General features: G+C 50.9%; 1 protein-coding gene across 6 annotated transcripts in view; it reads left to right on the forward strand.

Annotated features, from left to right (window-relative positions):
- DIS3L2 (DIS3 like 3'-5' exoribonuclease 2) overlaps window positions 1–12,082 on the forward strand; it is a 197,060-nt gene extending 184,978 nt beyond the window's left edge. For all 6 annotated transcript variants that reach the window (XR_014547886.1, XM_083612737.1, XM_083612740.1 and 3 more), the window contains 5 exons: window positions 3,223–3,370; window positions 3,839–3,969; window positions 4,160–4,264; window positions 8,627–8,728; window positions 11,574–12,082. Coding sequence is in view for 5 of the 6 variants with exons in the window: in XM_083612737.1 (XP_083468863.1) it covers window positions 3,223–3,370; window positions 3,839–3,969; window positions 4,160–4,264; window positions 8,627–8,728; window positions 11,574–11,672 (585 nt within the window). In the remaining variant the exon portion in view is untranslated. The remainder of the gene's footprint in view (window positions 1–3,222; window positions 3,371–3,838; window positions 3,970–4,159; window positions 4,265–8,626; window positions 8,729–11,573) is intronic.
- The last annotated feature ends 2,406 nt before the right edge of the window (window positions 12,083–14,488 follow it).

Genomic DNA, 14,488 nt, shown 5'->3' on the forward strand with positions numbered 1-14,488 from the left:
CCCCTCCAATGGAGGTGGGTGTGGGGTAGGGGGGAAAACAACATGGGGAGTCTGCCCAGCATGAGAAACTCAGGAACCGAAGCAGAAATGGGGTCAGTCTAGATCCCGGCTCCTGGTGTGTGGCTGTGTCCCACTTCCTCATGGGAATATCAGCGTTTGGAAACTGCTTCCTCCTGCCCAAGCCTCCCCATGGCAGGGGTTTTGCCGTGTTTATCCAAAGCCCCAGAGCAAAGCAGCCTGACCTCCTGCGGTTTAGGCAGCTGTCTCGGGGAGATTGCGCCTTTCCACAGAGGAAGGCGGTCTGTGCAGAGTGGGCCTTGATTTATTACGGGGCTGATCTTTAGATCGAAAGCCGTCGGGAGGGGGAAGCGCACGGTGCCAAGTCCTTCCCTCGGTCTCCGTGAGTGATTTCATCAGGAGATGAAGGATGACTCCCGTTGCAGATGGCGAGAGAGGCAGGTGTGCGCCTGTGCGTGTGTGGCTGCGCGGGAACCCTGCCGGCGGGAAGCTGTGCTCCGCAAACAAGGTCGAGGGGACCTTGGACCGCTCTGAGGTGGATTTGGGGTGCCGAAAAAGGCCGATCCCCTGGCTCCGACTCCCTCGCTTTGAGGCCCATGGCAGCCCCAGCGGAAATCCTTCCGTGACGCGCAAGCCCATCTGTTCAACCGTTTGCCTGGTCCCCCTGCCCCATCCATCACCTGGGCTTGCCCTGCCCCTTCACAGGCCCAGCCGTCCCTCCTGCTTTGCTTTTTTCCAGCCTCCTTTGCCTCGGACAAATCTGGCTGCAAAAGGAGGTCACGCTCCTGAGTTTGGCAACACGAGAGAAGAAACAGTGCCTGCCTAAAACTCTGAAGAAAGACGACCCATTTTGACATTCTGTTTCCTTCATCCTAATAATACTTGCTGCTGATGCTGCATTTATTTATTTTTTCGTTTATATGTTAGCCTTGTCACTCAAACAGCTCTTCCGTCAGGTAGATCACTCTTGCATTATTACCCTCCATTCCCGACCCCCATTTCAGAAGGAGGGGTGAAGAGAACAGGGGTTTCTTTTCTCAGCCGCCCCTTCTGTAATTTACGGAGGCAGGGCTAAGAACATAAGAATAACCCCACAGACCAGTGACCCATGTAGTCCAGCATCCTGTTCTCACAGTGGCTACCCAGAACATCAAATCAAATAGTTGGAAGAGACTCGAAGGGTCCTTAGCCCAACCCCCTGTAATGCAGGAATCTCTGCTGAATTATCCGTGGCAGATGGCCATCCAACCTCTGTTTTAAAACCTCCAAGGAAGGAGAGTCCACAACTTCCTGAGGGAGGGAGACCGTTTCTGTAAGTAACTCAGAAGCAGGATCCGAGCCCAAGAGCCCTCTCCCCTCCTGTGCCTCCCAACTGTGGCAGCAGAGCAGAGCCATTGTAGCTGGTACAAGAGTGTCCTGCTCCACGAATCTGTCCAGTCATCTGTGTTGGTGGTGATCATTGCCTCTTGTGGCAGCGAGTTCCGCAGTTTCATGATGTGTTTTGTGAAGAAGTACAGTGGTATCTCAGGTTACAAACGCTTCGGGTTACAAACACTTCGGGTTACAAACTCCGCTAACCCAAAAGTACCAGTAGTACCTCGGGTTGTGAACTTTGCCCCAGGATGAGAACGGAAATCGCGCGGCAGCGGGAGGCCCCGCTAGCGAAAGCATGCCTCAGGTTAAGAACGGTTTTGGGTTAAGAACGGACCTCCGGAACGAATTAAGTTCGTAACCCGAGGTACCACCCTATTCTCTTTTGTCTCTCCTGAATCTTCCAGCGTTCATGAAGCAGAGCAGAGCCATCACGGCTAGCAGCCATTAACAGCCTTATGATCCTACCTGGGTCTACCTTGCAGGAGGGTTGTAAGGAAGACAAAGCTGATGAAGAAGTGAGTCCCCAACTCGGTCTCTCAGCCAGAGGTTGCACTCAGTGAATGTTTCCACTGCTAATCCCACGGATGAGAACCCAATGTGCAGCTTCCTTTTTCCCTTCCCTTTTCTAACCATTAGTGCAGCAATGGCAGCTAGCAAGTGCTTAACAATATCCAGCCGCCTCCTTGCCTGGAGCGTCTGTTCTCCAAAAGCAGGCATGTCGAGAAAGCAAGAGGCGGTAGCTGTTCTGCTTCATTAAATGCTTGATGGGCAGTTGTCAGTCAGTTGTCAGCATGGCAAGACGGCGGAGGAGGAAAAGCTGTCAGAAAAGAGATGGGTGTTCAAGCCCTTTTCTGGTGGGGCGGAGTGGGGTGAATCCTGTTCCAGGCACTAATCCAGCCTTCTCCAATGTGGTGCTGTCCAGTGATTTTGGACCACAGCTCCCATCAACCCCAGCCAATAAAATCACTGGAGAGCACCAGGTTGGGAAAGGGCTGCCTTAATCTATTAGGTGTCACAGACTGGTTGGTCACAGAGAAATGGTGGGGGGCAACTCCCTGGGGTCCTGGGTGCCTGAGGACCCACAAAATTCCCCATGAAGGGACCGGGCACCCACAAATTGCAGTGCCAGGGCCATGCATGCTGCATGGCACCCACGGGACGCAGGTACCCACGGTCACAGGGCCAAGCTGGCACTCCTGGTAAGAGGCACCAGCTGGGGAACCCCCAAGTGAAGAAGGCTCAGAGCCCAGGGAGTGGTGGTGGGATGACAGTGGCAAAGAGAAGTCCAGACTCGGAAGGAGAAACTGAAGCAGGCAAGGGGAACGGGTGAGGCCAAGAGGCAGATGGTGAAGAGTCACAGCTGTCTCCCCATCCTGCTGCAACAAGCTCTCCTCCCCACTGGTCTCCCAGAACCAGAAGAGGCATGAAAAGGGCAGGGCAGCAGCAGGCTTCATGCGGGCGCAGTCTCCAGTTGCTTGGAAAAAAGCCCTAGAGGTGAGGGCTGTGGCGAGGCGACTTTTTCAGTCTCGGCAACTTGATTCATGGGGATGAGTTGCTGTCCTCTTTAGGCTTGACACCCAGCCAAGCCTGTGGAGATTGTGCTTTTGCTAATAAAGAGTTAACTCCAACTTTGAACGGTGTGATTTACTGCCGGCTCGCTCCTTGACATTAGGAAATGGAGACATTTCCACCACCACGTGTGGATCACAAAGCTCTGTCCTAGGGAGCCACTTGTGTGACTGTGCCCCCTCTTTGGGCCTTGTTCTGCCTTTTGCCCACCCCCGCCCCCACTTGCAAGAGCTCTGACCCGCCTCCTTTCTCTCCTCGCAGATGGCTGTGTATTTCTGTGCCGGGACCCTGGAGGACGAGGCCCTCTTCCGCCACTACGCCCTCAACGTGCCCCTCTACACCCACTTCACGTCGCCCATCCGCCGCTACCCGGACATCATGGTGCACCGACTGCTCTCTGCTTCCCTGGGTGGGTTTCCCTGGGGAGATGCCCCCAGCTCCCCCTCCCTGGGGTCAGGCTGGGCTGCTCAGGAGAAGGGGGAGGGGCTGGGCAACTGCATGACCCGCCCTGCTGGGCCACACCAACGAGGGTGGCATCCTGCCCAGGGTGGTGTTGCCTATTGTTGTCCTCCTCCTGCATCTTAGGGTTGCTCTTGTAGAACTCAGCCGGGAAGATGATTTGGGGGCTGCTTGTGGGAACAGGATGCTGGACTAAATGGGTCTTTGGCCTGATCCTGCAGGGCTCTGCTTATGTTCTTACGGGGAGGTGTTTGGCAGAAATCGCAAGCCCTTGTGTTAACGGAAAAGCAAGTTGGGATCCAAGCCGCAGGCCTCCCACCTCCTGGTTTGGCCTCAGACACAGCGCAGTCCCTGCAGCCCCAAAGGGGGTGAGCTGGCTGCTGCTCCCTTTGCCTCTTCTGACCACCCCTTTTTCCAGGCGATGGCCCTGCCCCAAGGATGGAGGAGGCCGATATCCAGAAGCAGGCTGAGCACTGCAACGACAGGAAAATGGCTTCCAAGCGGGTGCAGGAGCTCAGCGCCGATCTCTTCTTTGCCGTCTTTGTCAAGGTGAGGCGGGGCAGCCCTTGGGGGTGTGGCGGGGGCTTCTGTATAGGCTTCTCCCTCCCGTTTTCCTTGGGTCTTTTGCACAGCCCGTCTCTGTTGCCTGGGGTGTGGCTGGGCAATATCCCAGGGTCCGCTGGGAAGGAGGGTCTTGTGTCCGCTCTGCTTAGCACACCCTCCCTGTCTCCCCTCCCAGGAGTGCGGCCCCCTGGAGTCAGAGGCCATGGTGATGGGCGTCCTCAATGAAGCCTTCGACGTCCTGGTTCTGAGGTTTGGTGTCCAGAAGCGGATCTACTGCAACGTAAGTGTCCCTCTCCCAGCCGTGCAGGCGCCCATGAATCCAATCATGACATTGGCTTGAATGTTTTTAACTCGATATAGATTTTTGATTTAACTGTGCTGTGCTGCCTGATTGCTTATCATCTCCCTGCGTCGTACGTCTTTGGGCTCCTTGGGCAGAGAGGCAGTTTGTAAGCAAATCCCCTGCCAGGCCTGTGCCGGCAGCATCTGCAGCTCCTTTGCAGGCCCCAGGTACCCCTTTGATCCCTGGAGAACACAATCAGGTGGTGCATTAATTTTATGTAGTAGTAGTAGTAGTAGTAGTAGTAGTAGTAGTAGTAGTAGTAATACAATGGACGCTCGGGTTGCGAACGTGATCCGTGCGGGATGCATGTTCGCAACCCACGTCTGCATGTCTGCGCATGCGCAGAAGCGCCGAATCGCAACCCGATTCGGGGTTGAAATGTCTGCACACGTGCGGGTTGCGATTCGGCGCTTCTGCACATGCGCAAAGTGCAATTTAGCGCTTCTGCGCATGCGTGACCGCCGAAACCTGGAAGTAACCCGTTCCGGTACTTCTGGGTTTCGGCGGTCCGCAACCCGAAAAAACGCAACCTGAAGCGGCTGAAACCCGAGGTATGACTGTAATAATAAAATAAAATAACATAAGAAGTTATTTGAGTATCATTTCCCCCATAAAGGTTGAAGAATTCAGGATGTTCCCCCAGCTACAGAATTTGGAACGCCAAGGAACATAATATTTTGAATTGTTAGCACTGAGAACCACCTCCCCTCCCCATTTTGACGCCATCTTGGCTAGTAGCTTCTTCCAAGGGCCTTGTGCAAGAGATGTTCCTGTCATATGGTGTCCCATAGCGTTAAGGGGGGGGGCGAAGCTCACTTGCCATGTTACAGTTACTATGGACAATATGGATAGATGTACAATAGAGATTATGAAATAATACGCAGTAGAAAATGTTGGCAATAGGACCTGTGGAGGGGATGGGAGGGGGGAAGTCTCCAGAGAAATCTCCTTATATGGATATATATTTGGTATTGTTTAAAATAATAATAATAATAATAATAATAATAATAATAATAATAATAATAATAATTATTATTATTATTTATGCATCAAACAATAAAAGCTTCCCTAAACTTTTTAGATGTCTTCTAAAAGTCTGGTAGTTGTTCTTCTCTTTGACATCTGGTGGGAGGGAGTTCCACAGGGCAGGTGCCACCACCGAGAAGGCCCTCTGCCTGGTTCCCTGTAACTTGGCTTCTTGCAGTGAGGGAACCGCCAGAAGGCCCTCGGAGCTGGACCTCAGTGTCCGGGTAGAACGATGGGTTCTTTGTAAAATCAAATAAAAATGATTTCAAAAAAGAAAAAAGAGTGGGGGCCCCTGGAACTGCTTCTGCAGTCTGTCTTGCCCCATCGTGGTTCAAGGGCTTTTTCTCCCCTTGGCTCTCTTTAAGGCCTGTTTCCTCAGTCTCCACTCCTCCATCTGTGAAATGGGCGTAAGGCAGGGCTGGTGTATAAGACACACTCGGGAGAGAGGCATGCCTCTTAGTCGAACACGGCCAGGGCTAGGTTGCCATTCCTAGCAAGCGCTGGGTCTGAGGGGTTTTGGGGGGGGGGGTCCTGGAGCTCTCCAGTTCTTGGAGACACAGCAACCGTCTTCTCCAGGCAGCTTCCCTTCCCCGTCCCCTGTAAGTCCTCTTTGCCGCCATCCCGGCTCGTTTGCCTTCCCTAATTGCTGTTTGGGGGGCCTTGGCGTTCGGCGATAATGAACCGTCCTCAGCGCAGCTGCCTCAAGGGGGTGCCTCCGACTCCTCCGCCCGCCATCTGCCCCTCCATCAGACCCTTCCAGGGGGGGTCGTTATCCCTTCGCAGCAGCCATAAAACCGAGGAGAGGCGGTGTGGCGAGGGCTTTTGCCTCTTCAAACGAGGGAACGGGGAGACCTTGGTTTTAATTTCAGCTTCGGAAATGGGAGCTCAGGGGCGCCGGGCACTCGGTCCGCTGTTCCCTGGCACTTGTGAGAGGTAGAAGCTTCTGCCAGCTACAAGGTTATGCGACATGGAAGGGAGTCGGGGGGACGTCGAGAGGAGAGCCTCCTGGGGCTTCTGCTTTGTGGGTTTCCTGTGCTTTGCACAGAGAGCTCTCTGGACTTAGAGAAAAGAGTTATTTATTTTTAAATTGCAAATGGAATCTGTACGCACACTGGCAGACTCTCTTGTCTCATAAGCCGTTGCTCACCTTGGGGACAGCCTATCCGATTAAAGACATCCCCTTTTAGTCATCCCCTTTTAATTACATTTTAAGCAAGGGGTGCCCGCAGCAAATTGTTGCATAACACCGGTCCTGAGAGATCTGCATTGGCTCCCAGTACGTTTCTGAGCACAATTCAAAATGTTGGTGCTGACCTTTAAAGCCCTAAACGGCCTCGGTCCAGCATACCTGAAGGAGCCTCTCCACCCCCATCATCCAGCCCAGACACTGAGGTCCAGCTCCAAGGGCCTTCTGGCGGTTCCCTCGCTGCAAGAAGCCAAGTTACAGGGAACTAGGCAGAGGGCCTTCTCGGTGGTGGCCCCCACCCTGTGGAACGCCCTCCCACCAGATGTCAAAGAGAATAACAACTACCTGACATTCAGAAGACATCTGAAGGCAGCCTTGTTTAGAGAATTTTTTAATATTTAATGCTGTATTGCTTTTAACACTCGATTGGGAGCCACCCAGAGTGGCTGGGGAAACTCAGCCAGATGGGTGGGGTATAAATTATAAATAATAATAATAATAATAATAATAATAATAATAATAATAATAGTTATTATTGTTATTATTATTATTATTATTACTACAGTGCAAAAAGGCTCCCCTTCAGTGTCCCAGTCAGTCGACCATTCCCTATTTTTGGATACTCCATTACATTTCCTCTGTTTTGTTCGGTTTTCTGGGCTTTTGTGGGGGGCAGTTTCCACCAATTGTCAGTCAGTGTTTTGTGGCCACTGAGCCCACCCAGTCCTCTTTGGGCTATTTTGAGGCGTGCACCCGCCCCCCCCCCCATTTTTCCAGCTTGCTGACACCTTCCTCCCCTGTGTAGGTGTTGCACTTTTGGCAATATCAGCATCAGCAGCCATGCCTGAACATCAGAAATGGAGTGAATGGAGGGGGGGATCCTCTGAATCACAGGGTAAATTACTCCTGGCTCCAATCCTTTTGAAACCAGCAGCCAGCCTTTCTCTGGTTGTTCTGCACTTAGGCTGAGCTTTGGCAGGAACCATCTCACAGAACCAGGGTGGTTGGCGGTGGGTGAAATCAGGAAAACACTTGAGGAAGATACCTCTGGCCCATTCCAGACCCCTCTGCTCCCTGAGATCCCAGGGATGTGCCTAGCTCAGCCTTCACCAATCACATGCCTTCCAGAAGAATAGGACCACAAGTCCCATCATGCAACAGCCAGAACACCCACTTTAAATAATAATAATAATAAATAATTTTATTCATACCCCGCCCTTCCCAGCCAAGACCGGGCTCAGGGCGGCTAACACCAGGTATAAAAACAATTGATTAATTACAACTTTAAAACAAGATTAAAATACAACATAAAAATGCAGCCTCATTTCAGTAGAAACTCAAATCAAAAACTTTTTGGGGATGAAAACGTCAAAGCTTCCTTGAAGCCAACTTTCCAGACTGGTCCTACGTGGGCCAGAAAAAAGCCAGGGAAGTCCCCAAATAGGAGTTCCATCATAGAATCATAGAATCATAGAGTTGGAAGAGACCACAAGGGCCATCGAGTCCAACCCCTGCCAAGCAGGAAACACCATCAGAGCACTCCTGACATATGGTTGTCAAGCCTCTGCTTAAAGACCTCCAAAGAAGGAGACTCCAAAGAAGGAAAAAGGAAAGAGGGGAAGGGGATCAAGTTGATTCCAAGCCGAAGGCCAGGCGGAACAACTCTGTCTTACAGGCCCTGCGGAAAGAAATCAGATCCTGCAGGGCCCTGGTCTCATGAGACAGAGCGTTCCACCAGGCCGGAGCTACCACTGAGAAGGCCCTGCCTCTGGTTGAGGCTAATCTGACTTCCTTAGGCCCCGGGACCTCTAGGGTGTTGCTATTTATGGACCTTAAGGTCTTCCACGGGGCATACCGGGAGAGGCGGTCCTGTAGGTACTAGGATCCTAGGCTGGCATGTTTTGATGGTTGCACTGTTTGTGTGTTTCCTGCCCTTGGGGAGGAAGGACGGGATAGAAATCTAATAAACCTGAATAATGGAAACACAATAAATGGTCGTCGTAACAGTGGCTGCACGAGCACCCGATGCCCACACACCATTCTGTGCATTTCCGTAAGAGCACCTGGTCTCTTCTTTCCTCTTGCAGGCCCTGCCGCTGGTGGGCTTCCAGTTCCAGAAGCTGGGCAAGAAGCCGCAGCTGACTCTGATGTGGGAGCCAGAGAGCTTGGAGCAGGATGCTGTGCAACAGGTAAAGCCCCCTGCCCGCCCCAGTCCTTCCCTTCCCCGGGAGTGTGGGGCGTGGCTGTGGGTGAATGCAGGAAGTTGCCTCGTGCCTTTCCTATTACTTCCTTCCTGATCCTTTTAACCAGGGGTGCCCTCAGGGCATTGAACCAGAGGCCTTCTACATGCAAAGCAGATGTCCTACGACTGCACTTGCAGCCCCTCCTCCTGCCTCTCTCGCTTGCTTGCACCCTCACTCACTCTCTCTGTTGTACGTTAGGGTGCAACTGAGCCTGCACGGAAGAGGGCTCTTGCATGAGTTAAGACAAACGGACTTGGTGGCCTCCAGGTTCCCAGACTATCTTCACTTTAACCTCTTGAGCTGACCTCTTTGGTGTTTAGACTGGTGCTTTTCAGGGTGCCTCATGCTTATAGCTTCTTCCTTCTTCTCTCTGCGTCCTAAAGATCAGAGGTCAGGCTGCAGCTGTCCTCTGAGAGAGCAAGTAGCCGGTGTGGCTGCTACAGATGGCTTAGACTAGGTAGAACTAGGAACTTTTCTGTCCAAGTACAGGCAAACCTCAGTTCCCAAACGCCTCCGTTTTGGAACGTTTCGGCTCCCGAATGCCGAAAACCCAGAAGTAAATGTTCCGGTTTTTGAATGTTTTTCAAAAGCTGAACGTACGACACGACTTCTGCTTGAGTGCAGGAAGCTCCTGCAGCCAATCAGAAGCCGCACCTCATTTGTCGAACATTTCGGAAGCCAGACGGGCTTCCAGAATGGATTACATTCGACAACCGTGGTTTGGCTGTATGTCTTTCCTACAATAACTTGCTTCACTTTTATTCTCTTACCTACAAGGTGTGTGTGTGTGTGTGTGTGTGTGTGTGTGTGTGTGTGTGTGTGATTGCAGGTCTGCTGTCTAACCAAGATTCACTATCTTAATGATACTAAAAAGGTTTCAGTGGGTAATTGGAACCAAGTACGCCTATTCTGTCCCTTCCATTCAAGCCCACCCACATTACCTCCCAGCCTGCCGATTTGTGGAGTGCCCCCTTTGCTCCTCTGGCATTAGGGACAATTCCCCCAAACCGAACAGGTAAGGGCTGTAGTAGCCCATCTGCTTTACCTGCAGACAGTACCTGGTTCAATCCCTGGCTGCATCTCAGGTAGGCCTGGGAGAAGACTCCTCTCTGAAACCTGTGGAGCTGCTGCCGGTCAGTGTAGACAGCACTGAGCTAGATGGACCAATGGTCCAACTTTGCAGAAGGCAGCTTTCTGTGATCAGGGCTGTTTATGTTGCAAACCGCCTTGTGATCTTCAGAAAGAGGACCGTGTGTAAAATTAATTAATAAAAATGATGGAATTTAGGCTCCTTCGCATCACTTGGCAGCTGTATTGTCTGACTTCTTTGCAATGCCTTCCTGGTTAAGCCCTCTTCCAAAAACTTAATTGACACACTGTTTGCTCCTTCCCCTTCCAGGCTGTTGCTCTTGTTGCCAGGATCCCCACCCTTCCCACTGTGCTGTCCTAGCATGCATCCTGCTCTGCCTCCAATTCCCGCGGCAGTGCTCAGATTCAAGAACCCTTGCATGCCACCCCCCTGCTCCTAAAACAGATTTCCCGCGACGTGGTGTCAGATGCTTTAATAGAACCTCTCTCGCTCTCTCTCCCTCTCTCTTGTGCGTGTCCCTCGCATCCATTAAATCAGTAACTCGGCCGCAGGGAGGCATTTGTTGGGTTTGATTAAGCTCTGCCCTGGTGCCAAGCGCAAGTTGGCAGCCCTCCCTAAAGCGCCCTGGCTAATTGTTTTGCAGTCCTTGGCAAGGGGCCCCTGGTCCTGCCACCTGGCTGGGAACGAGGGACGCTGGGCGTAAGGCAAAGGGGGCTACTAATGCACAAGCAGAGATCCCTAATCCTTCCGAGGAGATGCTTCTGCAAAGTAAGGCAGAACCAAAGGGTGGAGCAATAGGACTGTCTCTTGCTGGAAGAGAAACTTCCCGGGACCTTCAGCTCACATGCTGCCTGTGGCCCACAGCGGCATTTTACGCGGCCCCCAGTGTCATCAGCTCCAGAGAAAGGAAGACCCTACTCCCCCCCGCCCCGAGAATTTCTGCATGCACTGAGCTGTGGCCCTTCCCTGAAGAATCCACAGGGACATAGGAAGCTGCCCTCTACATACTGACGGAGTTATACCCCTGCGCCCCTCGTTGACCTTTGCCATCCACACAAAACTAAATGGGGCTTAGCACTATAATCTTTGGCACCGGCCTTTTTGCACGTTCCTGCCTGGGTAGTGCTTGTCAGGTATTTTAAGATAGACTGCCTCTGTGTAGAGAGGTTCTGTTTAGCTACCAAATACCTTCAGATCAGGGATGCGGGTGGTGCTGTGGGTTAAACCACAGAGCCTAGCACTTGCCGATCAGAAGGTTGGCGGTTCAAATCCCCGCGACGGGGTGAGCTCCCATTGCTCAGTCCCTGCTCCTGCCAACCTAGCAGTTCAAAAGCACATCAAAGTGCAAGTAGATAAATAGGTACCACTCCGACGGGAAGGTAAACGGCATTTCCACGCGCTGCTCTGGTTCGCCAGAAGCGGCTTAGTCATGCTGGCCACATGACCCAGAAGCTGTACGCCGGCTCCCTTGGCCAGTAAAGCGAGATGAGCGCTGCAACCCCAGAGTCGGTCACGACTGGACCTAATGGTCAGGGGTCCCTTTACCTTTACCTTTTACCTTCAGATCACCTTCTGTGAACTTTCTGCTTTCCTAGACCAGAAGGGGTGGCTTTCAGGGACATCTCAGCCTTTTCGAATCAATCACTTGCCAGCCAGCTAACCTGCTGCCCTTTTTCTTCTTCTTCTTCCTTGTCGCTCAAGGTCATTACTGTTTTCACCTTGGTGGAGGTCGTCCTGAGGTCCGACAACGTCCCCTTGAAGTACAGTGCAGTGCTGAAGAGGCCTGGCGGCGAGGAGTGACCGGCTCCCACATCCGGAGATGGATTGTGCCCAGCTGACACTGCCAAAGCAACATCCCAAAGGGCCTCATCCTACAGTGACTCTCTCTCTCTCCTGGGGAAAGTCGGGCTGTGGGCTTCTCGTTATCAATTTTTGCGAACGGGTTTTGTTTTATGTCTGGATTTTAACCCAAGCCAGCAGCAGCGGGGATGGCCGCCCTCCAGGCATCCCCGGCTGCTGCAGGGACCTGAGTCCTCCTCGACTCCTGGCTTTTTAGACCCTCCTTTTCTTAAACAAGCCCCTTGCAAAGGACACAGAGGAGCTGAGAGCAGCCCATGGTGGGATTCCTGTGCCTTAAGGCATTCCTTGCTTCTGTGTTTGTGGCTGTGGCCATGCGGGCATAATTAAAAAAAACACCTTGGCCAACAACACCCGTGAGTGCGTGTGTGTGTGCAGGTTTCCGTCGTCCTGATTTCGCTGGCATGTTCTCATTTGACATTTCAACACGAGAGGAAGTTCTGAAACGGTTGTGAAGCAGCAACGATGCTGTTATCTTCCTCTTTCAATTCCACACACTCATCTCCATCCTCTGCAAAAACAGCACCGTCGCCCGGGAGAGAAACGACGGTGACAAACAATAAATCTGGTTGTGTGTGTTTTAGCCAGTTGAATCAGGGCTGGTGAGTGTGGAAGGGGGACTAAAAGAAGACTGGGAATTTTGGAAGGGGGTCGGAGCTTTCCCTACCACCACTACCGCCCAGAGAAAAAAACCTGCTAGGAGGTGGGGAAATCAGCAAATGGAGAAAACAAGGGTCATCTAGTCCAGCCCCTGCAATGCAGGAATCGTTTTGCCCAACGCGGAGCTCAAACTCATGACCCTGAGAAGAAGCTAAATGCCAATGGGATGGGGGTGTGCAGTCAGCCAAGGGGCCAACGTCACTTTGAATGCAGTAAAAAAAAAGCAGCGTAAACTGTTTGCAGTCGGAGGCAAGCGAAAACTGCACGGGGGTGTACTGCTTGCTCAGTTCAAGGAATGTGCTTCATGCTTGCTACAGAGATAAGGGTATAGTCAGGAAACACTTCCCCACCTAAAATATTCTGAAAATATTGCAACACTTTTCTTACCCTTGGTTAAACTCATTTACTTTATCTGTATTAACAATGTCATCTGTATTTTGATCCTTCTGGGCATAGCCTGACTGGGACAGGTCACAGCTAGGGCTGGGCGACCAGCTAAACATTGTGGTATACCGATATCACCGTGTCTGAAATAAGGATGGAGCTGGGGTGTGTGTCCGTGTGAAACTGCAGAAAAGCAGAATTTAGCTCCCTGTGCGTCAGCTGAGTTAAATCCTGCTTTAAAGCTCGCTCCCTATTTTGTAGCATTTTTCTGGTTGCCCATAATAATGGGACTTCAGAGCTTTTCAGGGGGAAAAGAGGTGGTTCAACTCTCCAACTTGCATGCTGATGCCCTCTTCCTCTTCCCCTGCTTAGCTTCTCTCTAAGAAAAACTTAATTCAGCTAGAAAATAGCACCCCAGGAGATGACGATGTTGTTCCTGTTATGAAATAAGCGGTGGAGCTCCAGCCACATCCCTGGTACTTAACCCAACGCACCTGGGAACATTGCTCCTTTAATTCTCCTCTGTCCTCTCAACATAAGGCGCCCTGAGACAGCTCCCTGTCAGGCCTCATTAGTAGCATTGCAGGATTTGCAGACTGTGAGTCTCCCTGCTTCCTAGCTGACACAAAGACATATGCAACCTAGAGGCTGTTTGTTTTTATTGACATCCCGTGGTGCTCACAGTTCGCACTGCCCGGGCACAGACTTGCTTTGCTTCAGCAAGATGGCTACATGTCGTGCGTTCGGACCACACCCTGCACCGAGGAGACCATTGTTTGCAACGGCAGAAAGACTGGAATAAGCTGCCATCAAATTTGTGCAGGAACTTGCCACGATGACCTTCTCTGGGGAGCTGCCATTGCTTCTTACTTCCTTCCTCAAAGTACAACCCTAGGAAAGTCCCATCCAGATAATTGTGAGCCTGTTGGATCAGGCCAATACCCCACCTAGTCCAGCATCCTGTTCTCACAGTGGCCAACCAGATGTCTGCGAGAAACCAGGGAGCAGAAAATGAGCCCAGGAGTTATCTCTCCCCTCCTGCGGTTTGGAAAGGAAGTAACATCCCAACAAAAAGGGAATGGTTAAGTAAACTATGTATCTGGAGTCAGCAAAATTGACAGATATAATAAGGCATAAATCAAAAATTATGGTACAGAAACAATGGGAATGCTTAAATGAATATTTACGCAAACGGATCAAACACGAAAATTTGGTTGTGCTTAGACTAACCTTGTGAAGAATATAGAGAATACAAAGATTAGTCGGACTATGAAAGAATTTAAGGAAAGGAAGTGACTGAAGAACAGATGTAAAGGTGAATTAGATAACCAAGAGACGTGTGGTGAATGCGGTGGAAGTCTTTTATAATATTTTAACTAGGATTTATATATCGTTATGTTTGAAGTACGAATTTGGAATAATTGATTATGAAAAGTATTTTTTTCTTCATTATTTTTCTTGTTTCTTTCTTTTATCTTTTGTCTTTCTTCTTTTCTAGTCTGCATTCTGGAAAATAGTGTAGATGAAGGTTTTAATGTTTGGTTATGTATTGTTTCTATTTTTTCTTTTCATTTTTTTTGTAACATTTAATAAAATTTAATTAAAAAAATAAAAAAAGAATTTGCCTCATCATTTCTTAAAGCCAGTCCAGCACGGCTTCCTGTGGGAGTTCCACAGTCTAACTATGCACCATGTGAGCTACAGCTCCCCTCAAC

Source organism: Podarcis filfolensis (assembly GCF_964270895.1).
Source record: "Podarcis filfolensis genome assembly, chromosome: 5".
In the NCBI taxonomy this organism is placed as follows: domain Eukaryota; kingdom Metazoa; phylum Chordata; class Lepidosauria; order Squamata; family Lacertidae; genus Podarcis; species Podarcis filfolensis.